The sequence below is a fragment of the Heterodontus francisci genome, chromosome 17 (assembly GCF_036365525.1).
Source record: "Heterodontus francisci isolate sHetFra1 chromosome 17, sHetFra1.hap1, whole genome shotgun sequence".
NCBI lineage: Eukaryota > Metazoa > Chordata > Chondrichthyes > Heterodontiformes > Heterodontidae > Heterodontus > Heterodontus francisci.
This window is the reverse complement of record NC_090387.1, coordinates 47506371-47533229: the sequence shown is the minus strand read 5'-3', so window position 1 is coordinate 47533229 and position 26859 is coordinate 47506371. Positions and strand designations below refer to the sequence as shown.

The 26859-nt window shown below is 41.6% G+C and overlaps 1 protein-coding gene across 6 annotated transcripts in view; it reads right to left on the bottom strand.

Moving 5' to 3' along the window:
- The window catches only part of phkb (phosphorylase kinase, beta), a 368089-nt gene that overhangs the window by 217466 nt on the left and 123764 nt on the right, over positions 1-26859 (bottom strand). For all 6 annotated transcript variants that reach the window (XM_068049379.1, XM_068049377.1, XM_068049380.1 and 3 more), the window contains 4 exons: positions 21650-21757; positions 21413-21493; positions 4309-4424; positions 1058-1121 (listed from right to left, as the gene is read on the bottom strand). In XM_068049379.1, coding sequence (XP_067905480.1) covers positions 1058-1121; positions 4309-4424; positions 21413-21493; positions 21650-21757 — 369 coding nt within the window. The remainder of the gene's footprint in view (positions 1-1057; positions 1122-4308; positions 4425-21412; positions 21494-21649; positions 21758-26859) is intronic.

The following is a 26859-nucleotide window of genomic DNA, read 5'->3' as shown; positions in this document are numbered from 1 at the left end:
CAAACAATATGTCTTCCCAATATTGTGTTGCAGAAAAATTCTGAGTCACCCACAATTTGAGGTCAGACAAGGGATCTAGCAATAAGTCACAGAGTTACCAGTGAAAGCCAAGAGGTACAGCTCGTTGACAGCATGCGTGTGGATGCTAGCCCCATATCCATGAATATGTAGACAAGGAATAGGAAGGGGCCAAGGACAGAACCGTGGGGTAACTCTAGTTGTGAACATGCAAGATAGGATGAGAAGCCATAAATTTAGTTCAGTTACATAAATTATAACTTCTTCCTTTGTTTTGAGTTGATCAGTGGCATCTGTCCAATTGAAGTAATTCTCCTTTCCATCCAAAACTGTATTTGAATGCACAAAGGCATAACTGGGTGAAACAGTCCCAGGATTCTACTTTCATGAGCTAGCAGATTGGCATCCTCTGTTACTTTATTAAAAATAACGCGAATTTACAGCACCTTTTATATTTCATATGAACAAGATTAGACAAATATAAAATTGAAAACTCCAGTTCTATCATACATGCTTATTTTGGTTTTAAAATATTAAAAGAACATCTGTGTATTATACACAGAGGTATTCGGTTTTAACTATATCTGCAAAAGGGTTAAGAAGGATTTTACAACTGGCACAGTAGAATTGGGTTCATTGTATGGTTTATAAATGCAGACAAATAATTATTTAAATATTCAAGCTGAAAACTATACTACTCTGATGTGTTGAAACAAAACAGTTGTATCTTTTTGCGCATTATTTAAACCAAATTAATTTTCTTCATCATTGACTACGCAAAAATAATTCAAATGTAGCTTCTCACTCTTATTTGTTTTTGTAGAATTTAGTTTTCATAGTTGGGCAGTTTACAGCAATTAATTTAAATTAATTTGGATAGAAAGTTAAGAATGGGATCTTGTATAAACACTAGACTCCTTGAGAATAATGTGATGTAATGTGTTATGACTCTGTATGCTTTCTTTTCACAACTGTTGGTGGATTATTGACAGTTACCAATTCTGATATGAAAACTAAAAAGCAATAAATATCAAAGTACCTGATCGCCAAAGAGATTAAAGCCATTGATTGCTTCCAGTGCAGCTTTGGCCATACCAACTGAACTGTTAAAAAAAGGCATGTTTGAAATCTCTGTGCACACAAAATCAATACAACAAGCATCTTAGAAGTAACATTTCTCTATGGACTGGCACATGGTAGATTTTCTGCTGATATGCAAATATAATGTATTTCAAATTGTGAACATAAATCATCATGCATTATTGCAACATTCAGTTTGAACTTAACAAAAGCATAAAACATTACATTAGCAATCAACAAACCAAATAGTTGTAATGTATAACAGAATAAGGAATTGCATAAATAAGTAGAAAAACTGGGCTATTCACTCTTAATGAGATAACTATAGTGTCCACATCATACCCCAAAAAATACAGTTTTCTTCTCAGTGAAATTTGTTTAAATTGAGCTTTGAAGGCCATTTCTGCAAACCGAATCATTGCATGAGTTGGCAAGAAGTGGCAGGTCTCCACTACGGAAAGGAGGGAAATTGGTCATTAAAATGAAGAAAGCTCCTATACATTCTTAGTATTTGAAATAATACATCCAAGGGAATGCCCTATATTTAAATATTACCACTAGATTTTCCTTCCTCATTCTTATGAAGTTTTTGTTTAACTAGTAGTACCTTGAGACACCAAATGGGAAGAAATGAATGAAAAAAAGGTAAGAGAAAGTCTGAGTGGTTACATATGGTGACTTGCTATAAAATCTGTGAACCTAGTATGATCGTTCAGACAGGTATTGGCCAACTACTAACGCTCAGTTAGCCAAAGAAGCAAAAAATATTATCTTGGCTTCTTGGCCTCTTCACTGCCAGATTTTTTAAATAGATAAAAATGGCATTGGACACTGCTAATACATTATAAATGTAACTATTTTATTGCTAATTACAATGGATACTTCATTTAATTATGTATTTTAAGTAACTAATCATAATTTTTGATGTAGGTTAAATGAATGTGATTAATCTATTTTTTTCTGAACTCTTTATCTTTGAGAGTATTATGGACTGCATCAAATATTAAACAATGGGAAATGCACCTTTAAATATATCTATGATTTTACACAAAGTTATTTCTGTCACATTAACTCAAAGTTCCTCTCAACCTGTGAAGCTTTGTTCTGTACCATAGCCTGATTTAAAAGTCTGTTGCTAGATGACACATTAAAAGTCAGGATCTCTTTGTGCCAACAAACAAAATCAAAGGAGCAACCTACATTCCATCAATAGCACAGCAGAATCTAGCACCAACACAATGCCCAGATGAATTTGGATTTTGAAATGATTTAGCTTGTTCCCAATAGCAATTATCGCATTATAAACAGAAAGAAATATAGTGCTTTGAAATCAATTTTTCATCACTTCATTACCATTAACCTCACCTTAACTGTACATTATATGTCAATTTTCATTTAGTGGGTGCTGCAGTACCAGATATCGCATTTTCTCACAGTTTAGTTCCTTGCACCACTAAGTTAATTTTGGCAGTGTCATGGGCTGCTGAACATCAGCTTGAAAATTATGGTGTAGTTTGAGCCAATTGCTTGAATATGCAGTATCCAGAATATTGAAAACAGCAGCTTTCAAAATTAGTGTTTAGCCAAACCGGAATTAACACCTTGTGCGGCTTTTAGTTTGATCACAAATGGGAAGAAGGTAGAGATAGAGAAGTGCAAATGGGAAAGTTGTAGGAATGTAAGCTAATCAGCTCTGCGAGCCTGTTCTGCCAGTTTGTTAGATCATGGCTGATCTGCACTGCAACTCTATTTACCTGTATTTATTCCACATTACCTTACCTAACAAAAATCTCTCAGTCTCAAGTCTTGAACATTTAAATTAATGCAGCATCCACAGCATTTTGGGTAAGTAAGTTCCAAATTTTTAATATCCTTTGTGTGAAAAAATCCTCCCTGATTTCACTCCTAAATGGCCTAGCTCTAATTTTGAGATTATGCACCCTTGTTCTGTATTTCTTCATCACAGCAAATAGTTTATCTGTATCTACTGCACTGAATCCCTTTATCGTTTAAAATATCTCAACAAGATCAAAAGAACCTTTAAAAGTCAAGGGAATACAAGCCAAGTTTATGGACCCTATCTTCACAATTTAATCCTTTTAGCCCATCTGTAATTCTGGTGAATCTATGCTGTACCCTGACCAAGATTCTCTACAACTGAAGTATTACTTGCCCAATTTTGCATTATAACCGCTGAGATAATGGCCAACATTCCACTGGCTTTTTTGATTAATTTTTGTACCAGTATAGTAGTTTTTAGTAATTTGTGTCACTAACTTTCAGTGATGGGGCTGTCCTAGTTTCTCACCATTAACAAATTATTCTGATTTGCCTCTCTCAAATTCAACGTGGATGACCTCACACTTCCCCAACTTGAACTTCATGGGCCATAGTCAGTCTATACTCCTTTGTAACTTCCTACTCCTATCTACATTAACTGTCCCTCCTAACAGTGTCAACTACAAACTTAGTTATATAACTCTCTATTCCTTCATCCAAATCATTAATATTAATGGCGAAAAGCTGAGGCCCCAGTACAGATCCAGGGTGCACCACTTGCCACATATGTTAAGATGTTTAAACTTAAAATAAGTTAAGAAATATCATGTTTAGAAGAGAGCAGAGAAAAAGGAATTTGGGGAAAGAGAAGTTGTTTTAAAAACTTTCAGTTAAAATGATTTATTATTCTGGTAATGCCATTACTAAAACATTAAATATGGTCAACATTTGGGTAGTATTATGAATATAATATTAGGGATTTTTCAGTATCGTTGTTCAAACTGACATTTTAAAAATCAAATGCCCAAGAGAATTCACTGGAGTTGCTGGCATTCTAAGCTTAATTGCACACAGGCATGAAAGTTGCCAACACCTCCCTAAATCATAGGAGCACTTTATATTATGGACACGATAGTAGAAACTGAAAGTAATGTTGTAAAAATGTTCAACATAAATGGCTGCTGAATATCAAAAGTGATTTTTTTCATCATGCCAGAACAGGAGAAAGCACACAAGAAAAATAAAATCCTAGTTAAAGGTAAAAAGAAATCACATCATGCATGCTGCATTTGAAGTTTCAACAGCACATTATGGCAAAAACCAGGAAATAATTTCCATTTCCCATTATATTTATTTATGTAATCAACGTGCTAAATGCAGGTATAATTATAAAAATATTAAGTGCAATAAGAATCTTGTAAAACAGCATACCTTGAGTGCAGTTCAGTACTGCCATTGTTATATTTGCTTCCTCTCTCCCACATACCATAATCTGGCCTACGATAGCTTCTTTCCACACAGAAAACAAGATTTTGAATGAAAGTTACCTATTAAACAATGTAACAAAATAGTTAAGGCACAGGCAGAAGACATTCAGTCATTTGTTTTATATCAGGCTAAGCTGTGGTGACTGGATTTATTTCTGAATTCTTGAGTCTACATCTTCCTTGCCTTATTGCTTAATTTATGGCTTTAGGAAGGTGACAGGGAGCAAAGAACGGCTGGAAATCCTGCTCTGTTGGAAAGTTGACCACTTTGACAGTGAACCTGGTCAACCATAGTATAAGAATCCACCTCAAACAGATGGATGTTTTCTGGTGTCTTGTACCTAGGGTTGCAAGGCAACCATAAATATACTGAAGATTGTGGAAAGAACACTGTAATAAAAAGATATGTGTAGATGAGCCATTTTTAACTGTTTTTCTTCATTTTGTGTTTGCTTATGGCACTTAGTTCCTGCAAGCCTTCGTATAAATTGTAAGTTATTTCTATTTTGTCCTCAGCTCCATTACTGGTACAATAGGCTTCCAAATTAGAATTCCTTCTTAGAAATGTGGAAGAAAAGGAGAACTTCCGGGGTAAGTCAGGCTGCACACAAGATGCTCTGGGCCCATATGCTGATACCCAGGCACCTGCATTTGCAGTCAGAGATGAACATACATCATTTTGGTAGGTAATTAGTACAGGCAGAGGCTCCTCAATTCAAAGGAAGATGATGTAACAGATCCAATACACAAATACTGCCCTAACCTTTGTGTTGAGTGCTTACTTGGAAACACTCAAATCATAGCATAGCATGCTTTAAGTGGCACTGCTTGAAATAAGGCATGCCAGGAGAATCAAGAGCCAGCATATGGGTGAGCAAGTCCACCAAAACACAGCAACTATTTCTGCAGATTCTGGCATACATGCTTGTCAGTGACCAGATCATTGTATACTCAGAGTCTGGGTCAGGGCCAACACTTGCACTGACAGAAATAGCCTGTGGTGGGTTGAAAATTGACTTCAACTCCCTGCAGGATGCCACTTCACCTCCACTCCAACGACCATCAAATAAGTCTCAGTCTGCTCCATCAGTTACCGACAGACTAATGCTTGCTCCTTGAACACCAATTCCTGCTTCTTGGGTGTACTTTGCCTTCACTGGTCTCTTCTTAATCCCCTGCACTTTTGGCCTTAGAAAAGGCTAATAATGGTTTGAAATGCTTCTCTAGCCTATTCAAAGGTTTCCAGAATTTTTATCTGTCGATTGTGACTCTACTTATAACTACCTTTGTCTCTTCAGATTTCACTTATGCACAATTTTGTACCATATGTCTAATATACTCTATACGTGTCCAAATCTGCACTTTGTTTGAGTCTGTCTAAAAGCTGCCATTAGCCATTTGGACCTACACCTCTAGAATGTAGGTTTTAGTGTTTAATGTGACATTGAACAACATTAATTCCAGGAAAATACAAAACAACCACAGTTGAGGGAAAAAATCATTAATTAATCAACTGACAGTTATCAGCTCTTTTGTTTTAGCCCACATTTATCATAAATGTTGTTAAATACATAACACTTGTGCTATGAACAATGACATGTTTTGGAGACCACCAATCTAACAATTTGCATCTATGTAAAGCACCTAGAGTGGGATCTGAAATAAAGCAACAAGAGCAGGACCTGAGATAAAAGCGGCAAGAGATAAAGTGGCGATAGTGGACGAGATAAAGTGGAAATTGAAAGAGTGACACAAGAGCCAATGCAGAGAGGAAGGACAGGCAGAATCCGAACAAACTAAGGTAAATATGCAGATAAGGATTAAGGTAAGGATCACAAATAACTGAAATAATTAAAGTAGCTTCAAAAAGCATCAGATTTTCCAGTAGTTTCCATTCAGTTGGGGTAAAGAACTCTGGGATTTTGACAACACAGGACAGCAGGTTGGTGATTGGTTGGTGAGTAATACATTATTTGCACTCTAAATTAGGGAAGTGTTTTAAACTAGAAATCCATAAATAATACTTTATTACATGGATAATTTAAACTAGTTAAATTAATTAGTTTTAAAAACTAAAATTAACCCAAGTGAATTGATTACGTAAAACTTTGATTAAATATATAAAATAAGATGAGACAGCAATGGCCCTGCAAGCTGTATGCTGTATCTGCAGCATGTGGCAGATTTTGGAGAGCATTGTGATCCCAAACACTAGACCTGCAGTAAGTGGCTGCAACTTGAGCAACTTTGGCTCAGAGTTTGAGGTACTGACATTGCAATGCATCAGGGAGGAAGTTACCTGGACATTTTGACCCAGCAGGCAGCCACACACCTGAGGTTCGGTATTGATTTGGAATTGGTTAGTGGTCATGGACAGGAGGATGTGACTGTGACTTAGGCAGGTAAGGGGACTGCAGATGCAGCAGTTGTGGAGCCTCAGTCTTTGCCGTTATCTAAAAGATACGAGGTATTTACTACTCGTGTGGATGAGAACAGAGATTACAGGGAGGATGGGCATACTGACCATGGCATCGTAGTACAGGAGGGCATTCAAGTGGCGAGAGTGAAAAGGAATGTGGTTGAGGTAGGGGACTGTATAGTCAGGAAGATCGATAATGTTCTCTGCAGCTGCAACTGGGAGGCCCAAAGATCTTGCTGCCTGCCCAATGCCAAGAAGGAGGGCATCTCTTTGCAGCTAAAGAACTTAGAGTCATAGTTATAGTCAGAGTCACAGACACACAAAGTCATAGAGTCATAGACACATAGAACCATAGTCACAGAGTCATGGTGGCACAGAAGGAGGCCATTTGGCCCACCAAGATCATGCCTGTTCTCTGCGGCACAATCCAATCAGTCCCATCTCCCCACTCTTTCCTCCCTGCAAGTATATCTCCCTCAAGTGCCATCCAATTTCCTTTTGAAATTGTTCATCATCTTCACTTCCACCACCCTCATAAGCAGCAAGGTCCAAGTCATTACCACTCGCTGCATAAAAAAGTTCATCCTCACATCCCTCAAGCATCTCTTGCCCAAAGCCTTAAAACTGTGCCTTGTCCTGTACCATGAGTTAATGGGAACAGCTTTTCTTTGTCTACCTTATCTAAACTTGTCATAATCTTGTAGACCTCTATCAAATCTCCCCTCAATCTCCTTTGCTCCGAGAACAATCCCAGCTTCATGAAGCTAACCTTGTAGTTAAAATCCCTCATCCCTGGAATCATTCTGGTAAATCTCTTCTGCACCCTCTCAAGGACCCTCAAATGCTTCCTAATGTGTGGTGACCAGAACTGGATGCAGTACTCTAGTTGTGGCCTAACCAGAGCTTCAAAAAGGTTCAGCAAAACTTTCTTGCTCTCGTACTCAATAGCTCTATTTATGAAGCCCAAGATCCCATATGCTTTGCAAACTACTCTCTCAATATGTCTTGCTACCTACAAAGATCAATGCACATGAACTCCCAGGTCCCTCTATCCCTGTACACACTTTAGAACTATGCCATTAAGTCTATTCTGCCTCTCCCTATCCTTTCTGCCAAAATGCATCACCTCATACTTCTCTGTATTAAATCCATCTGCCACTTGTCTGCCCATGCTGCTGGCCTATCTATGTCCTGTTGCAGTTGATTGGTATCATCCTCACTGTTTGCCACACCTCCAAGTTTGGTATCATCACCAAATTTTGAAATTTTACTCAGAATTCCAATATCCAAGTCATTCATATATAGCAAAAAAAGTGGCCCTAGTACTGAACCTTGAGGAACACCACTGTCTACCATCCTCCTGTCTGAAAAACCATTTACTACGACTTGCTGTTTCCTGTCCTTAAGCCAATTTTTTTTTTTAATCTAAGCTGACATTGACAGTCTCATTCCCTGAACCCCAAAAACTATTCTCTGGATTACTACCTGAACCATGTGCGTATTGGAATAAGGACAGTTTAGAGGCTTAGATGCATAGCTGAAAGAGTGGTGCAGGAGGCAGGTGTTTTGATTCATGGGCAGTGGCACTAATACTGGAGAAAGGAAGCATCTTTTTCATTAGGACAGACTCCACTTAAACTGGGCTGGGGACCAGTGTCCTGTGGAATGGAATAACAAGGATGGTAAGATAGAAATTTAAATTAATAAGGAGGAGGGAGAATTCAGGTACAATTAAATTTGTAAGTCTGAAGAGAAAAGTCAAGATTGTAGAGCAGAGTCATGATTTGGGTAAAATCAAGCAGATTGTGTCAGGAAGGGAGAGAGAGTAAAAGGGCATTAACAACAAAAGCCACATCAGGGAAGAAAGGTATTAAGTTAAAATTAAAGGCACTGCATCCAAGTTTGCTGACAATACAAAGCTAGATATGAAGAAAGCTGTGAAGAGGATGAAAAGATCATGCAAAGGGATATAGACCAGTTAAGGGATTGGGCAAGAAGATGGCAGACGGTGTATAATGTGGAGAACTGTGAAATTATCCAACATGACAAGAAGAAAGGAAAAGCAGAATAATTTTTAAAAGGTGAGACACTAGTAAATGTTGGCATTCAGAGGAATTTGGGTGCCCTTATACACAAATTTCCCATTTGTGTGAAAAATGCCAGGTATGTCTGTCCATTAAAAGGACAAATCCAATGTGGCCAATTATTGTGCCATCAGTCTACTCTTAATCAGCAGCAAAGTGATGGCAGCTGTTGTTGATAGTGCTATCAAGCTGCATTTACTTACCAATAACCTGCTCACCAATGCTCAGTTTGAGTTCTGCCAGGACCACTTGGCTCCAGATCTTATTGTAGCCTTGGTCCAACATGAACAAAACAGCTGCATTGCAGAGGTGAGTTCAGGTTGACTGCTTTGACATCAAGGCAGAATTTGATTGAGTGTGGCATCAAGGAGCCCTTGAAGTCAATGGGAGTCAGGGGGAAAACTCTCCACTGGCTGGAGTCATACCTAGCTCAAAGGAAGATGATTGTGGTTGTTGGAGGACAATCATCTCAGCTGCAGGATATCACTGCAGGAGTTCCTCAAAGCAGTGTCCTAGACCAAATCATCATCAGCTACTTCATCAATAACCTTCCCTCCATCATAGGGTCAGAAGTGGGGATGTTTGTTGATGATTGCACAGTATTCAGTTCCATTCACAACTCCTCCGATACTGCAGCAAGACCTGGACAACATTCAAGCTTGGGCTGATAAGTGGCAAGTAACGTTCACGCCACACAAGTAAAAGGCAATGACCATCTTGAACAAACAAGAATCTATCCACCTCCCTGTGACATTCAATGGCATTGCCATTGCGGAACCCCAACATCAGTATCCTGGTGGGGAAGGAGTCATCACTCAATTAGTCCTCATAGGACAGCCCTTTCATCCCAAGAGTCAATCTAATGAACCTTCATTATACCCATTTACCCTGAGGTAAGGAGACTAAAACTGTACACAGTAGGCCAGGTGTGGTCTCACCAAAACCCTATATAATTATAGCAAGACTTCCTTACTCCTATACTTGCATCAAGGCTAACATACCATTTGGCTTCTGAATTGAATGCTGTACCTGCATGTTAACTTTTGATGATTCTTTTATTTTATTTGTTCAAGGGATCTGGACACCGCTGGCAAGGCCAGCATTTATTGCCCATCCCTAATTGCTCTCGAGATGATGATAGTGAGCTAAAACTTAACTGGAACAGCCACATAAGTACTGTGGCTACAACAGGTCAAGAAGCTCGACACCATCCAGCACAAAGCAAACCCACTTGATCGGAACCAAACTCACCACCTTAAATATTCACTCCCTCCTCCATCGGCACAACGTGGCTGCAGAGTGTACCATCCACAAGATGCACTGCAGTAACTTCCTAAGGATTCTTTGATAACACCTCCCAAATCTCTGACCTCCACTACCTTGAAAGACAAGGGCAATAGGCATATGGGAACACCTGCAAGTTGCCCTCCAAAGTCAAACACCATCCTGACTTGGAAATGCATCACCATTCCTCATGGTCACTGGATCAAAATCCTGGAAAAACGCTGCCTAACAGCACTGTGGAAGTACCTTCACCACACGGAATGCAGCAGATCAAGAAGGCAGCACACTGCCACCTTCTCAAGGGCAATTAGGGCTGGGCAATAAATGCTGGCCTTGCCAGCGGTGTTCACATCCCATGAATGAATAAAAAAAAAGAATCACAGCAAGTTAACATGCAGGTACAGCATTCAATTAGGATGCCAAATGGTATGTTAACCTTGATGCAAGGGGTTGCAGTATAAGAGTAAGGAAGTCTTGTTATAATTATACAGAGTTTTGGTGAGACTACACCTGGCCTACTGTGTACAGTTTTGGTCCCCTAACCTAAGAATGAATATAGTTGCCTTCGAGTGGGTGTAATGAATGTTCATTAGATCGATTCGGGGAATCAGAGGGCTGTCCTATGAGGACTATCAGAGTAGAATGCCCGATATTCTCTGGAGTTTAGAAAAATGAGAGCTGCTCTCATTGAAATATGTGAAATTCTTAGAAGGCTTTGCAGGGTAGATGCTGAAAGGCTCTTTACCCTGGCTGGAGGCTCTAGAACTTGAGTTCATAGTCTCAGGATAAGGTGTCAGCTATTTGGAATCATTATGAGAAGACATTTCTTCACTCAGAAAGTTGTGAATCTTGAGAATTCTCTACCCCAGTGGGCTGTGGATGCTAAGTCATTCAACATATTCAAGACTGTGATTGATAGATGCTTGGGCACTAAGGGAATCAAGGGATATGGAGATAGGACAGGAAAGTGGAGGTGATGTAGAAGTTTGGCCATGGTCTTATTGAATAGTGGACCAGGCTTGAGGGGTCATGTGGCCTACTCCTGTTCCTAATCCTCATGTTGTTCCACTTTCACAGCCTACAGGGCTGTTGAATTTCATTAGTCTTCTGTAATTTGGAGTTGAACTTCGATCCCATCAGATATAATGATGGCACTTCAAATCCTGTGTTATCTAGTTTTCTATGATGAATGCTTTTTCCTTTACAGCTGCTACACATGATTGCATTCAGTCTCCAACTCTGACATTGTGTGAAAGATTAAACATTTTAATCTCCAGCCTATTATAGGTAAAGCAAAGCTTCCTCATAATGCATAGATCAAAGTACAAATAGTCTGCTTCAATTAACAGACATAATCAAATTATGCAGGATGTTCTATGTTTCACTGTAAAAACTCAAGAGTTGTTAAAAACACAAGAGAGCTTCATTCGCATACACCACCTAAGAAAACAAATACATATGCTTTGAGATAAAAACACCAAGGCACACCGTTCACCTCACTGACAGCTGCCCACTGTTTTTGCAGGCTTCTCAGCAGTGATTTCCTCAATCTGGTGTCTTTTCCAGTGTGGGGCTCTTTACAGGGATCTGTGGCGTCTGTGAGCAGGGCAAGAAACAGTGAAACTCTTCAACTAATCAGATTAAAGAATCCTCCTGAGACATGCAGGGCAGAAATTAACATTTAGACCCCCTCGCAGAGAGGTAGGGCAGCAGCAGGCCAGGAACCCAAAAGTTCGTGGAGTGGGCTGTGCCACGGCTTTTAAACTCTGCAGAAAGCACCAACAGATCACTGGAAGGAGAAATTCAGGGCTGGTGTCCTTGGCTGCTACTAGCAACACATGCTCACATGGTCCACTGGGCAGGTGGTCTTCTTTCAGGAGGCTTCAGTTGTCAGCAACAACCTGCTGAGAAAATCTGAGCCTCTTGAGGCACTGTTGCTCAGTCAGGTCCAGAAAACTGATAGTCTGATGGTATACTTTGTGTTGGGGTTATTGCCCCCTTCAAGCTGGAGCTCTGTGTTCATCCCCCTGCCCGATAGAACGACACGTGGTTGAAGAGAAGGAAGTGCTGTGCCTTCTGTTGTTGCTCCTGTTGCTGATACTGCTCCTTTTATTACCTCATCATCGGCCCAAGGTAGAGCTGCATCAGCTTCTCCTATGCAGCTGAGAAGGCTAGCAGCTGCGAAGTGCAGATCAAAATCAAAAAAGTCCAAGATAACAGAAATGTCCTTTAAAGTTTTGAAAATCACCTCCAAAGCAGTGAAAGCACACTCTCAGAACAAATCCTGTGGGCAAAAGAAGGAGCTGTCCTGGTTGAGTATTTAAAGGATTCCAGCCTGCCAATTTCACAGCCCCATCAATCCCGACTGTCCTCTCACCTTGTTGACCCTGATGGGTTTCAGACAATCCAGGAAACCAGGCTGGGTTCCTAACAAGATGGTATTTTTTCCTTCTTTTACCTTCCACACGAACCTACCCCCCCCCCCCCCCACCACCACCCCCAACCTTTGCAGATTAAAATTCTCCCTGCAGAGTACAAACTAGGAAGTATAAAGCAGGAAATACAAATTAGATTTAAATGATGTACAGAAAGTGATATAAAGATTGGGAAAAAAACAAAGACAGAAAAGGGACAGATAGGAAAATAAAACAAAAATTATTTTAAAATCTCCAACACTAATTTTCTTCAGAGAGAATGAGACTCCATACTTGTAAAATTAAAATTTCAGTACAGACATTGTTCAGTAGTAATTATCACTTATCGCACCATTAAAAACTCACTATTGCTGAACACATCAGCGATAACTTTTTCCACAAGTTTTTAGTATGGAAATAGTGGGCAACTATATCAGGTTCATGACATTGCAGTCATTTCACTAACAAGTCTATCGGCAAGGACTGCAACAGAGCAGCTTGTGGAGCAACGGGGTATCTCTGACAGCAACTTCTGGATTTCCATATTTAACAGTGCATGTGTAGACGCCAGAAGTTGTTGGGCAATTTACCTTATAACAACATTGAGGGCTGATAGCCTCACCATTCTTATTACCACAAAATCTGGGTCTAGATTCAGGTTCAATTTGTTTCAAAGTTAGTGAAAGTCTGAGGGTGAGAAAAAAAAACATCAAACTGAATTTAGCGGTCTCACATGATTGATGGTTGGACCCCTAAATGGCTTTAGGACAATTTTTGAAGACCACTCTGTGACTTCCAGCGAGGAAACAAATCAGTATCATTTGCTGTCAGTGCTTTGTGCATTCAGCTTAGAGACAAAAATGAGTGTGCTATATAATGAGGTATCCCTAATCCTTCACATATATGAGTAACATCAGTTATATCCCATATCCCTTTTTAATGTATTTCAGACTGTAAACAGAGAAACTGTTTTGTGAAATTGATTTTTAATTTTACAAAATAATGTAGGAAATACTTAAGGAAGGGAAATATGATGAAAATTCTAGATTACTCCAGAAATGGTCATGAATGATAAATCAATTTGTGATGATGTGTTAGCAGATGGTATTAAAGGAGCAGTCGCAGTGCAGATATGAAATTGGCTAATAGACAGAAAGCAGTGAGTAGTGGTGAACTCTTGTTTTTCAGACTGTAGTTGTTCCCCAGGGTTCAATATTAGCACCAATGTTTCCTCTAAGGTGCACGCATGCACTGCTGTGCAGCAATGTGCAATATACCACGTACTGAAATAAACAAGTTGCTCACAACAGCAAGCTTGAGTGGGGGGCGGGTAGGAGGCGCTGAACATCAAACCCCGACAGCAAAAGTGTAAGCAGCTGGAGACAGAGAGAAGGAAAAGTGCAGTTGTGATTGGAGGAGTAGCAAGTTCGAGAGGTGGGGTGGAACAAGGGGAGGGGCCGGTGTATCCGGAAGTGAGCTGCGCATGATGAGAAGGATGGGAGCCAAGGAGCTGGAGAAGGCCTCATAGCTGCGGAGAGACTGGGCAACAGAAGGTGAAAGTGCTCCAGTCATCACTCAAGGATTGTAGAAGGGGAAGAGTCTTGGAAAAATTCCCTGTTGGCCAGTCGGCCTGTGAGGGGAGGGGATGTGCTGAGCCAAATGAAAGATGGACCCCTAAAGCGTCTGGTTGCCAGCCTCGGATTTGAACAAAATTTGGGTGTATTTTTAAAGCTGTTTATGATCTAAGCTCGGACATTCAAGCTGTATGCATCCTCCCTGTTCCTTTCACATTTCATCTACTCTCGTGACAGAGTGAGCTCTTGTGTGAGGAAATGGGAGCTAACAGTTCCAGGTGCGAGATGCGTAAGAAGGAAGATGGTATGTGTGAAAGGAGGGGGAGAATAGGACTTGTGTAAGGACAGGAGAGGTAGAATGGGATGTGCAAAGAGAGAGCAAATGGGACATAGGTAGAGAGGTAAAATGGGACATATGAAGAGAGAGAATGGGATCAGTGTGGTGGATTGGGACATGTGAGATTAGAAGTATAATGTGACACACACCATCCTGACTTGGATCTAACTCGCCGTTCCTTCACTGTTGTTGGGTCAAAACCTGGAATTGCTTCCTTACAGCACTGCAGATGTACCTACACCAGATGGACTGCAGCGGTTCAAGAAGGCAGCTCACCACCACCTTCTCAAGGGCAACTAGGGATGGGCAACAAATGCTGGCTGCCAGCGACACTCACAGTCATGAAAGAATTTTAAAAACCTGTTAGAGTAGAGGTGTGTTGGGACCAATGAGAGGTGGAACTGGAATGAGACATTCAAGGAGAGGGGACCAATGGGAGGAAAGCAATGTTTCTTCAAAAGTGTACAGCCATACATGGAATGTACTGTGCATTGAAATAAATAGGCCCTCTCAACTTCTTGAAAATTCAGTGATTTTTACAATGTAAGCTGCCAATGAACAAAAAAGTAGTGCTCAGAGACATCTGTAGCCCGCCCAGTACAAAGAAAATTGAGAGGGATCATTGATTAGGGCTACTGCTCTTTTTGGTGGACTTGGGTATATAGAACATAATTTCAAAGCTTACAAAGTTTGATTCCAAATGAGGTATTGTGTTCAGTTCTGGTCACTGCACTTTAGGAAGGATGTGAAGTCACTGGAGACAGCATAAAAGAGATTTACTAGACTGCATCCAGGAATGAGGGATTACAGTTACGTGGATAGCCTGAAGAAACCGGGATTGTTTCCCTTAAAGCAGGGACGGTTAAGAGGAGATTTGATAGAGGAGTTAGAAATCATGAAGGGTTTCAATAACAAATAAGGAGAAATGGTTTCCACAGGCTGAAGTGCAAAATCCCCTTCAAATCTACTGTTATCACCCCTGTCCACAAAAAAACCCACGCTTGACCCTCTGTCCTTGCAAAATACCACTCCATCTTCAACTACCCTTCTCTCTCCAAAGTCTTTGAACGTGTCATCGGCTCCCAAATCCTGCTCGTCCCTCCCACAATTTCATATCTAAATCCCTCCAATCAGGTTTCCACCGCACCACAGTACAGAAATGGCCCTGATCAAAATCACAAATCACATTCTATGTGACTGTGACCAGGGTAAACTATCCCTCCTCATCCTTATTGACCTTTCTGCAGCCTTTGACACAACTGAAAACACCATCCGATCTAATGCCTCTCCTCTGTTGTCCAGCTGGGTGGAAATGCCCTTGCCTGGTTTCATTCTCATTTTTTGAACCATAGCCAGAGAATCAGCTGCAATGGCTTCTCTGCCCACTCCCACACCATTACCTCTGGAGCTCGCCAAGGATCTATCCTTGATCTCCTATTTCTAATCTACATGCTGCCACTCAGCGACATCACAGAATCACAGAATTGTTATAGTGCAGAAGGTGGTCATTCGGCCCATCATGTCCAGACTGGCGCTCCGAAAGAGCAATTCACTCAGTTCCATTTGCTTGCCTATTCCCCGTAATTCTTCCTTTTCATATAATAGTCCAATTCCCTTTTGAATGCTTCAATTGAACCTGCCTCCACCACACTCTCAGGTAGTGCATTCCAGACCTTAACCACTCTCTGCGTGAAAAAGTTTTTCCTCATGTCACTTTTGCTTCTCTTACCAAATACTTTAAATCTGTACTCTCTTATTCTCGATCCTTTCACGAGTGGAAACAGTTTCTCTCTATCTACTCTGTCCAGACCCCTTATGATTTTGAACACCTCTACCAAATCACCTCTCAGCCTTCTCTTCTCCAATGAAAACAGTCCTAACTTCTCCAATCTATCTTCATAACTGAAGTTCCTCATCCCTGGAACCATTCTGGTGCCCAGAACTGGACGCAATACTCCAGCTGAGGCTGAACTAGTATCTTATACAAGTTCAACATAACTTCCTTGCTCTTGTACGCTATGCCCCTATTAATAAAGCAAGGATATTGTATGCTTAATGAACCATTCTCTCAACCTATCCTGCCACCTTCAATAACCTATGCACATATATACCTAGGTCCCTCTGCTACTGTACCCCCTTTAGAATTGTACCCTGTATTTTATCTTGTCTCTCCATATTCTTCCTACCAAAATGAATCACTTCACATTTCTCTGCATTGAACTTCATCTGCCACCTGTCTGCCCATTCCACCAACTTGTCCATGTCCTTTTGGAGTTATCTGAAAACACCTCAGCTTCTACAGGTATGCTGATGACACCCTGCTCTGACTTACCACCACCTTTCTCAAACCCTCCACTCTCTGATTTGTCACACTGCATGTCTGACAACCAGTATAGGATGAGCAGAAATTTCCTCGAAGTAAATATTGGGAAGACCAAAGTCATTGCCTTTGGTCTTTGCAACAAACTCCGTTCCTGATGACAAGTTTCATCCCTCCTCTTGGCAACTGTCTGAAGCTGAGCTAAAGCCTGGCTACCCGACCTGAACCCGGCTAGACCTGTGTTGGGTTCAGGTCGGGTTGGATCGAAATTCTGAGTCCAGCATTTGGGCTCAGGTCGGGTCGGGCTGGACACTGCTTCCAGGAAGTCACAGGATCAGGCTTACCCATGATTCCCCACAACTCCAGTTGCAGGAATAGCCTGCTGCCAGAACAGATGAAGGAAATTCGTGTCGGGTCGGGTCAGGCGCGATAAAAAATTAAAGGGCTCTGGTCGGGTTGGCTGTGGTCGGGTTTTAATTTTAAAGCCGAGCCAGGCTTTAAGCTGAGCCAGACCGTTTGCAACCTTGGTGTTGCGTTTGACCTGAAGATAAGCTTCCAACCACATATCCAGTCCATCACTAAGACTGCCTACTTCCACCTCCATCACATCGCCCAATTCTGAGAACAGAAATGCCAAACCCTGTGCCCAAACGCAGAATAAGATATTTCATGAAGTTATGGGTAATTTGGGTATCAAACAGTTAAAATCTTCGGTATATTACCCACAGACACAAGGAACTTTAGAAAGGTACCATCAAACTCTCAAAACAATGATTAGGCCATACTGTCATGAATATCCCCATGATTGGGATAAAGGGCTAGACTTTGGGAGGCACAGTGGCTAGCACTGCAGCCTCACAACTCCAGCAACCCGGGTTCGGTTCTGGGTACTGCCTGTGTGGAGTTTGCAAGTTCTCCCTGTGACCGCATGGGTTTCGTCCAGGTGCTCCGGTTTCCTCCCACATGCCAAAGACTTGCGGGTTGATAGGTAAATTGACCATTGTAAAAAAAATTGCCCCTAGTGTAGGTAGGTGGTAGGAGAATTAAGGGAAGGTGGGGATGTGAGAGGGAAAAAAATGGGATTAGTATAAATGGGTGGTTGATGGTAAATACCAATGACATAAAAGGATATGGGGATACAGTGGGAAAAAGGCATTGAAGTGGATGATCAGCCATGATCATAATGAATGGTGGAGCAGGTTCAATGGGCTGAATGGCCTACTCCTGCTCCTATGTTCCTATGTGGATGTAGGTGAATGCATACCTATGAAACAGCATCCTTACCACTTAGGTCCAGACAAACAGGCCCAAGTAAAAGCAGAAATCCTATGCAAGCTAGAAAACAACTTAATTGAACCGAGTCAAAGCAGCTGGAGTTCACCAACAGTATTAGTGCCTAAACCTAATGGGTCAACCCAACTTTGCACAGACTACAGAAAAGTCAATGCAGTAACGAAGGCAGATTCCTACCCAATTCCTCGCTTGGAAGACTGTATTGACAGAGTGGGCAGTGCCATGTTTCTTACAAAGATAAGTTTGTTGAAGGGATACTGGCAAGTTCCTTTAACACACTGAGCTAAAGCAATATCAGCTTTTGTCACACCAGACAGTCTTTACCAGTGCCAAGTGATGCCATTCAGGCCAAAAAATGCCCCAGTAACTTTTCAGAGACTAATGAATCAATTGGTAGCCAGTGTTCCCAACTGCGTAGTGTATCTTGATGATCTACTAATATACAGTAACACTTGGATGGAACACTGAAAATAGCTAGAAACTCTGTTTAAAAAGTTGCAAGCCACTGATTTAGTGGTAAATATGGCAAAAAGCAAATTCAGAAAAGCAAGAGTGTTTTTTTTTTATTCATTCATGGGATGTGAGCATCGCTGGCCAGGTCAGCATTTATTGCCCATCCCTAATTGCCCTTGAGAAGGTGGTGGTGAGCTACCTTCTTGAACCGCTGCAGTCCATGTGGGGTAGGTACACCCACAGTGCTGTTAGGAAGGGAGTTCCAGGATTTTGACCCAGCAACAGTGAAGTAACGGCGATATAGTTCCAAGTCAGGATGGTGTGTGACTTGGAGGGGAACTTGCAGGTGGTGGCGTTCTCATGCATTTGCTGCCCTTGTCCTTCTAGTTGGTAAAGGTCGTGGGTTTGGAAGGTGCTGTCTAAGGTAACCTACCTTGGACATATAGTGGAGCAAAGGCAAGAATGGCAAAAGTACAAGCCTTGGTGGAGTTCCCTACCCCTAAGGCTAAGCGAGAAATCATTAGGTTTTTGGGGATGTGTGGTTTCTACAGAAAGTTTGGACCAAATTTCAGTACTGTAGCTGCTCCACTAACAGATTTGCTATAGAAAAAGAAAACCAAGGCAGTGTGGCCAGGTGAATGCCAGGCATTTTTTGAAAAGCTAAAGGCAATTTTGACTAATGAACCAGTGTTGGCTGCTCCAAATTTTACTAAGCCCTTCAAGATAGTGATTGATGCTAGTAACCTGGGGGTTGGTGCAGTCCTATTACAAGATGACGAATTGAGCATAGAAAAAGCAGTAGGGTATTTTTCAAAAAAACTGAGTCGCCACCAAAAAAAGTATTCCACCATGGAAATAGAAAGGTTTGGCCTATTGTTGCCTCTTAAACATTTTGAAGTATATGTCTGCCACGACTACAAAGAAACGCTAATATACAATGACCATAATCCATTAACCTTAGTAGAAAAATTTAAAACCCAAAATGCCAGAATATTCCGATGGAGTTTATTATTACTTATCACTTAAAGATTGTACACATTTCGGGAAAAAGCAATGTTATTGCAGAGGCTTTGTCACGAATTTAACTTTGTTGAGTTACATGAGTAAAGATGGTACAAAGCAAAATTGTGTCAACTACCAGTAGAGTGAATCAGGGGCATGAGTGCAGAAATATGTTAAAAATGTTTTCAATTTCTGTTTTTTACATTGTGATGAAATGCATCCAAGAATGGCATTTCATTTCGCCAAGGGCAGAGGTGTTATAAGAGATTTTATTTTTGTACTAAAACCTTAAAATTTTGTGTATTTTAAAAAACTGAGAAAAGGATTTTTGCTCAGTGGACATTGACCTGCAAATAGCTGAAATTTTTGGATGTTGACTCTGTACAAAAGAACTGGCAAACAGGCAATTTCAAGGAAACAGCAAGGGGTTTTGACCTCCCAAGAGCAACATTTTTGAATGACAAGGAGACTTTCTGTCTGGCCATGTGATCGGCTCAGCAAGGTTGCTGCTTCCACTTTGGACTTTTAAAAACTAGTGAGCTGGTCAAAGAGTAGGCATTTGAAACTTAGGCCTGACCTGCCTGGAGACTAGAAAAGAAGACACTTGGGCACGCACGTAAATTGCCATAACTTACAGGGCTACACACTGAGCTGGAAAGTAGGATTAGGCTGGATAGCTCCTTATCAAGAGGCACTGCTGCTATGGGCTGAATGGGTCACACATTTTCTATCTTTCTATGCTTAAAGTTGCTGCTTTCTCCACCAATTGAGGCAGTTTCTATGGCCGGAATTTTACACCCACCCCTCCCCCCACCACCGCCCCCGCCAAAGAGCGGGAAGGTGGCAAGTGGGGGATGTAAAATGGAGCGGGAGGCTCCCACCTCCACCACCACTTTATTCAGGGCAGCGGCTGAGAAAAACGGCCCGCCAGCCCCAGGCCAATCAAGGCCCTTAAGTGGCCATTAAGTAGCCACTTAAGGGCCTCCGCCCACCTCCACGGGGATTTTCCCTGTGGCTAGATGGGCAGCCAGGCCCGAGGAAAACCGCCCGTTAAAAGCAGGTGGCTTTCTGACGTCCTGTGGGGGGAGGGGCCCCTCATGATCGGGCACCCTGTGTCTGACGGAGGGCCGCCCCCGATGCACCAACCACCCCCAACACGCCCTCCGTCCCCCCAATCGACCACCCTTGCCTTGCCAGGGCCTGAACGATTACCCCCGTGAGGCAACAAAAACTTACCTGCGTTCCGGGGCACCCCGACTTCAGGACATCTTCTTCGTGATTCTGGGTGCAGTCCTAGCAGTGGCCACCACTCCCAGTGGTGCTGTTGGGACGAAGAGCTACCGGCCCGCTGTTTGGCTGGCAGCTCTATTAGGCGAGATGGCCTACCTCAAGCGGGTGGAAGTCCCACCTCAGACCAGTTAAAGCCCGGGGACCTGCAAAATACGAGTCGGATGCCCAGGCCAGGCAGAATCGGGTTCGCCACCGACTTTTCAGTCAGTTGACGGCTCCCGTCTACCTAGGGTAAAATCCCGGCTATGTCTTTGCCATTCACTCCACTCTCTACCTGTCACCCTTTGCTGTTGTCCCTTCTTCTCCTCCTCTTCCTCCTTTTCACTTTCCCTTTGTGCCCTGTCCATCTTTGCCCACCCCTTTTCCTTGTCTTCCACCAGGGTCTAATTAGCCTCCCTGCTGGATGTAAATATTGTACATGGTTTTGACTCCCCATGAACCACATTATAGGAGATCCATTTCAAAAATTGAAAACAACTTCCGTTTTTAGCAAATTAATTGTGGTGTCATTACTTTTTAAAATTTTGGGAAAATAATCTTGTTTATTTGCCTTAATGCATCAGACTAACGAACAATACCTCATCTGTATTGTAGATAATCTGCAGTCCCGAGGAAATCATCTCCACCAAGTACAGTAAGAACAAAGAGAGAGCATCAATCTAGGGTGAAGAGCAACAAAAAAAAGTCAAACAAAACTTAGAGATGTTACTGCATCAAGCAATCAATAATTATACAGCTGGTGAATGTGCTCGAATACTGCTAACAGTAAAAATTTTTGTCAAATGAATCAGCGTGGTATGATAGCACTGCCTTACCTGAAGATGCCCATATGCTTCATAAGGTAACACTTCATCACCTGTATGTACGTTGAACACAGAATGTAGACTGCTTGATGGATTTGAATACTGCTTGAAATGTTCCACCTATTTAAAAATATACTGATTGAGTAAATGAACATGTGGACAATATGAACCTATCAAACAGAGCCAGAATGGATTTGTGAAGAGTAGGTCATGTCTGACTAATCTAGTTGAAGTTTTTGAAGAGGTCATTAACAGGGTGTATGAGGGAGTGTCTATAGATGTTTAGATTAGAGATACAGCACTGAAACAGGCCCTTCGGCCCACCGAGTCTGTGCCGAACATCAACCACCCATTTATACTAATCCTACACTAATCCCATATTCCTACCAAACATCCCCACCTGTCCCTATATTTCCCTACCACCTACCTATACTAGTGACAATTTATAATGGCCAATTTACCTATTAACCTGCAAGTCTTTTGGCTTGTGGGAGGAAACCGGAGCACCCGGAGAAAACCCACGCAGACACAGGGAGAACTTGCAAACTCCACACAGGCAGTACCCGGAATCGAACCCGGGTCCCTGGAGCTGTGAGGCTGCGGTGCTAACCACTGCGCCACTGTGTTGTCCAATCAGACTTCCAGAAGACATTTGATAAGCTTCCACATAAGAGATTATTAGCAAAAATGAATATGCACAGAAATGGGAGGTAATCCTGCAACAGAGGCTGCTATTTTTTCTTTTCCTTCAGTCACGGGATGCAGAAGTCACTGGCACTTTTTTATTATCAACCCCCAATTGCCTTTGAGAAAGTTATGGTGGTGAGCCACCTTCTTAAATACAACTGAATGGTTTACTAGATCATTTCAGAGAGTGGATGAGTCAACTGCATTGCTGTGGGTTTGGAGTTACACATAGGCCAGAATGGGTAAGGACAGCAGATTTCCTTCCCTAAAGGGCATTAGTAAGCCAGGTTCAGTAATTTCATAGTCATCATTATCGCTTTTTACTGCAGATTTATTTAATTAATTGAACCTAAATTTCCCAGCTGCCACGGTGGAATTTGTAGTCATGAGTCCAGATCATTAATATAGCTCTCTGGATTACGAGTCCAGTAACATAACCACCCATGCAACAATACCCCTTAATTGGTTGAGAGGTGGCTGACAGAAAAGTAGGGATGAAGGAAAGCTACTCTGACAAAATGGTATTATCCGGCGATCTGTACGAGCGCTTCAGCTTTTCAACCTATATAGCATTAACTTGAATGAAGGAACAGAACCCATGTTTGCAGATGGCACTAAGTTAGAAGGTACAGTAAATTGTGCAGATGGAAGCACAAAATACAAAGAGACATAGACAGAGTGAGTGGTAGATGGAGTCCAATATGGGGAAGTGTCACATCCTCCAATTTAGAACGGAGAACGGCAAACTGGAATGTTTTTACTGCTGGGAAATGAGAAACAGTGGAGAAGCAAAAGGATTTATTTGTCCAGGCGTATAAGTCATTAAAAGATAGTGCACAGATACAAAAGTAATCCAAAAGGCTAATCAAAGGTGGCCTTCATCTCAAGGATGCAGGAATACATAAGGTCATGCTTCAGTTTTACAGGGCTTTGGTCAGGCCCCAACTGGAGTACTGCATTCAGTTTTGGACACTGCACCTCAGGAAGGATATATTGATCTTAGAAGGGCAACAGTGCAGAATCACCAGAATAATAGAGGAGGCTTAAAGGGTTGAATTATGAGGACAGTTTGAATAAACCTGGCATGTATTCTCTTGAGTTTAGAAGGTTGAGGGGTGATCTAATCAAAGTCGTCAAAACAATAATGGGATATAACAATAGATATAGAGAAACTATTTCCTCTGGTGCGAAAATGCAGAAAAAGGACAAATAATCTTAAAATTAGGGTAAGGCCATTTAGGAGCGCAATTGGGAAGTACTTCTGTAACAACAGGAAGTGGAAATCTTGAACTCTCCCCCCCAAAAAGGTTGTGGATGCTGGGTCAACTGATATTTTCAAGACCGAGATCAACAACTTTCTGTTAGGCAATGGTATCAAGGGATGTGGATCAAATGCATACAAAAAAGAGTAGAGGGACAGATTATCCGAGGGGGACCAGGTAGCTCAATTGGTTAGATGGCTCGCGTGTGGTGTTAATCTGTTAATTGTGTATTAATTGTTGGTGGAGGGTTTGAATGAGGACCTACATGTTTGTAATCCTTTTACTCTGTACAATAAATGAGTAAAGATAGCCTCCAGCATTATCCTTCCATAACAAGCTTTCTGGAGGTTGACATATGGTTCAGAACAATGTCGACAGTACAGGTTCAATTCCTGTTCCGGTCTGAGGAAGGCAATGGCAAGCCACCTCATATACCCACTTCCCTAGTCATGCTCATCTCTCCTGGTGGAGAAAAAAGTGCAGAGGACCTGCCCTTGGGCAGACCACCACCACGGCACGGCACAGATTAACCCTGATCTAATAAATTGGCAGAACTGGCTTGAACGGTTAAATTACCTACTCCCTTTATGATGTCCCTATGGATGAATATTTATACCAATACATTCATGTTTAACATTTTAGAGTGCAATAAAGTACATTTCTAAACACACAACCTGCAAGAACATTAACTTTAGATTTAATAAATGTTTAAGAATATAGGAGAAAAAACAGGTTACTAAGTCCACCTAGCGCACTCCACTGATTATAACCTATCAAAAATGATGCTATTTTCTCATACACATTTTGCAAATTAAACATTCAAAAATGTTTAACGTCAGGGTCGGTAGCCTAATGGTAATGCTACTGGATTAGTAATCCAGAGGTCGAGACAAATCCTCCAGAGACATGACTTGAAATCCCACCACGACAGCTTGGGAAAGTTAAATGCAATTAATTAATAATTACGGAACAAAATACTAGTCTCATTAATAATGATCATGAAACTGTTTTTACCAGTGCTCAACTACTTAAACTCAAAAGAACACTATTAAACATCAATACTAATGCCAGCTCAATGCTTGACCTTAATATGGAGCAAAGGTCATTAACAAATCAACGAAGATAGTTGGATTGAGGGTACTACCTTCAGAAACTCCTACAGTTGCATCCTGGGGTTGTGATTACTGGCCTCTGATAATCATGACCATGTCACTCCAATCCTACACACTGGTCCCAGCCATACAGTCATAATGTCAAAGAGTCATAACGACACAGAAAGAGGTTATTTGGCCCATCAGGTCCATGCCACCCATCGAGTCCATAGCAGCTCTCTAGAAAGCAATACAATCAGTCCCATTCCCCCACTCTATCCCTGCAAGTTTATTTCCCTCAAGTGCCCATCCAATTTTCTTTATAAATCATCCACCAGCCTCTCGGGCAGCAAGTTCAAGGTCATTACCACTCGTTGCGTAAAAAGGTTCTTCCTCACATTCCCCCTGCATCTCTTGCCCAAAACCTTAAATCCGCATCCTCTAATCCTTGCACCATCAGCTAATGGGAATAGTTTTTCTTTGTTTACCCTATCTAAACTTGTCATAATCTTGTACACCTCTATCAAATCGCCCCCCAATCTCCTTCGCTCCAAGTCGAACAACCACAGCTTCTCCAGCCTAACCTTGTAGCTAAAATCCCTCATACTTGGAACCATTCTGGTAAATCTCCTCTGCATGCTCTCAAGGAACCTCACATCCTTCCTGAAGTGTGGTGACCAGAACTGGATTCAATACTCTCGTGTGGTCATTAAGGTTCAGCAGAACTTCCCTGTTTTTGTACTCTATGCCTCTATTTATGAAGCCCAAGATCCCATATGCTTTGCTAATTACTCTCTCAATATGCCCTCCCACCTTCAAAGATCTATGCACGTGAACCTCCAAGTCCCTCTGTCCCTGATAGTCTTTAAAGCTGTGCCATTAGGTCTATACTGCCTCTCCCTATCCCTTCTGTCAAAATGCATCACCTCACATTTCACTGTATTAAAATCCATCGGCCACTTGTCTGCCCATTCTATTAGCTTATCTATGTCCTGTTGCAGTCGACTTGTATCATCCCCACTGTCTGCCACACCTTGAAGTTTGGTATTGTTGGCAAATTTTGAAATTTTACTCTGTATTCCAATATTCAAGACTTGGATATTGGAGTACAGAGAAAAATTTCAAAATTTGCCTTTATATATCTAAAAAAGCAGTGGTGCTAGCACTGAACCTTGGGGAGCACCACTATATACCATCCTCCAGTCTGAGGAACAATCACGTACCACGACTCACTGTTTTCTGTCCTTAAGCCAATTGTTTTTTCCAAGCTGACACTGACACTCCCATTCCATGAGCCTCAATTTTGTTAACCTGCCTTTTATGTGACACTTTGTCAAACGTAAATAAGGTTGGTGAGCTGCAGACACAAGTAGCCACATGGGAGTATGATGAATCATAAAGAATTTCAGCACGGAAGGAGGCCGTTCGACCCAATGTGTTTCCGCAGCCACCAAGTATCCATCCAGCCTAATCCCACTTTCCAGCTCTTGGTCAATATCCTTGCAGATTACAGCATTTCAAGTGCATATCCAAGTACTTTTTAACTGTTCTGAGGGTTTCTGCATCTACCACCCTTCCAGGCAGTGAGTTCCAGAGCCCCATCACTCTTTGGGTGGAAAAAAATTCCCCTTGAATCCCCTCTAAACCTACCACTTCTTACCCTAAATCTATGCCCCCTGGATATGGACCCCTCAACCACAGGATATAGAACCTTCCTATCCACTCTATCTAGATCCTTCACTTCAATTAGGTCTTCCCTCAGCCTCCTTTGTTCCAAAGAATATAATCCTAGCCTTATCCAATCTTTCTTCAGAACTAAAATCCTCCAGTTCAGGCAACATCCTTGTAAATCTTTTCTGTGCTCTCGCTAGAGCAATCACATCTTTCCTATAGTGCGCTGACCAGAATTTCATACAGTACTCCAGCTGTGGCCTAACTAATGTTTTATACAGTTCCAGCATAATCTCCCAGCTCTTTTATTCTATGCCTTAGCTAATAAAGGCAAGTATCCTGTATGCCTTCTTGACCACCCTATCTACTTGTCCAGCCACCTTCATGAATCTATGGACATGCACTCCAATGCCCCTCTGTTCCTCTACCCTTCTCAGAATCCATTTATTTTGTATTCCCTACCTTGTTTCCATTCCCCAAATGCATTACCTCACAATCCTCTGGATCAAAC